The sequence below is a fragment of the Protobothrops mucrosquamatus genome, unplaced genomic scaffold, assembly GCF_001527695.2.
Source record: "Protobothrops mucrosquamatus isolate PMUCROS unplaced genomic scaffold, P.Mucros_1.0 scaffold400, whole genome shotgun sequence".
NCBI lineage: Eukaryota > Metazoa > Chordata > Lepidosauria > Squamata > Viperidae > Protobothrops > Protobothrops mucrosquamatus.
The window spans coordinates 34,174-35,733 of NW_015386731.1; the positions used below are offsets into that span (position 1 = coordinate 34,174).

The 1,560-nt window shown below is 35.6% G+C and overlaps 1 protein-coding gene across 1 annotated transcript; it reads left to right on the top strand.

Annotated features, from left to right (window-relative positions):
* The first annotated feature begins 392 nt into the window (after positions 1 to 392).
* Positions 393 to 1,325, top strand: LOC107287573 (olfactory receptor 12-like). Its single transcript, XM_015816095.1, has one exon. The coding sequence runs from the start codon at positions 393 to 395 to the stop codon at positions 1,323 to 1,325; it is 933 nt and encodes a 310-aa protein (XP_015671581.1).
* Positions 1,326 to 1,560: the final 235 nt, after the last annotated feature.

A 1,560-nucleotide genomic window follows, 5' to 3' on the forward strand; every position in this document is an offset into this window, starting at 1 on the left:
ATAATTGCCACCCAGTACATGATGCATTATGGAAATATGTAAAAGAAGGATCTATATTTTTTTGCCTTCAGGATTAAAGTTATTTATGAACTTGTACTTTAAAAGTTTATTTCTTGGTATCTGAAGAAATCCATAATGTTAATCTCAGCAATAAATATGATCAAAGCTGATTTACGTTTTCAGGGTTGAATGATTTCAAGCAAGATAGCAACTGTTTTATTGCATTCATCTATTATTCAAGTACAAATAAAAATGGATTGCAGTGAGAAGTAGCAGAACATTTATGAACCTTGAACTGATAACTTATTGTCTTTTGAGTCGGATTATATAAAAGGCCACTATTGCATTATTATTAATTAAGTTTTTATCTCACAAATCTTTTAGAAAACAAAATGGGAAACCACTCCAGAATTGCACAATTCATTTTGGAAGGATTCTCAGGACCCCTAGAGCTACAGCTGGGTTTGTCTTTTCTTTTCATGCTGCTGTACATTGCAACATTGATGGGAAATATTGGAATGATCATTATTATTACTCTTGATCCTCAGCTCCGAAGTCCTATGTACTTCTTCCTGAAGAATTTATCCTTCTTGGATACCTGCTATTCTTCTGTTATAACTCCCAGAGCCATGGTGAACTTTGCAACAGGGCAGAAAGGCATTTTCTATAATGCATGTGCCATACAAATGTTCCTTTTCTCTCTTTTTGGAACAACTGAATGTTTCTTACTAGCTGTAATGGCATATGACCGATTTACTGCCATCTGCAATCCCCTGCTTTATAATGTCACCATGTCCAGGAAAACCTGCATACTTCTAATAACGGTTTGCTATTTCTTTGGTTTCCTCAACTGTTGCACACAGACAAGCCTTACTTTCAGCTTATCCTATTGTGAACCAGGGGAAATTAACCAGTTTTTCTGTGACGTCCCCGCTGTCATGAAAGCAGCTTGCTCAGACACTTTTGTAAATGAGATTGTGCTCTTAGCACTGTGTGGATTTATCATAGTGATAACATCCACTATAGTTTTGGTTTCCTATGTCTATATTGTGGCCACAATTCTCCACATGCCTTCTGTAGAGGGAAGACACAAAGCTTTTTCAACCTGTACTTCCCATATCATGGCTGTTAGCTTGTTCTTTGGAACAGCTTTCTTCATGTATGGTCAACCTGGAGCTATGGCTTCTCCGAATCAAGGCAAAGTTGTTTCTATTTTTTATACTGTTGTAATTCCTATGTTGAATCCATTAATTTACAGCCTAAGGAACAAAGAGGTCAAAGATGCATTAGGAAGACAGCTAAAAAGGGTGACTTTCTTCAGATGAGCACCAACTCTTATAAAACATAAAGTTATGAATACTTTTAGCTTGAAGCATTTATAAATTGATCTTACAATTGAAATCAGAAGCTTTTCTTATAGATCTGAAGGATAAACAGATTTTTTTTTAAAAGAAAGAAAAACAAAGCATGGAACTTTGTTCTTATCTAGGACAGCAGAAGCAAATGTCCTCTATATGCAGAGGACTTACATGTATTCACAATGGAAGAATGGAGGGTGAA

What these genes read in the sequence shown, in the direction of transcription:
- LOC107287573 (XM_015816095.1), top strand. Translation starts at nt 393, where the DNA reads ATGGGAAACCACTCCAGAATTGCACAATTCATTTTGGAAGGATTCTCA.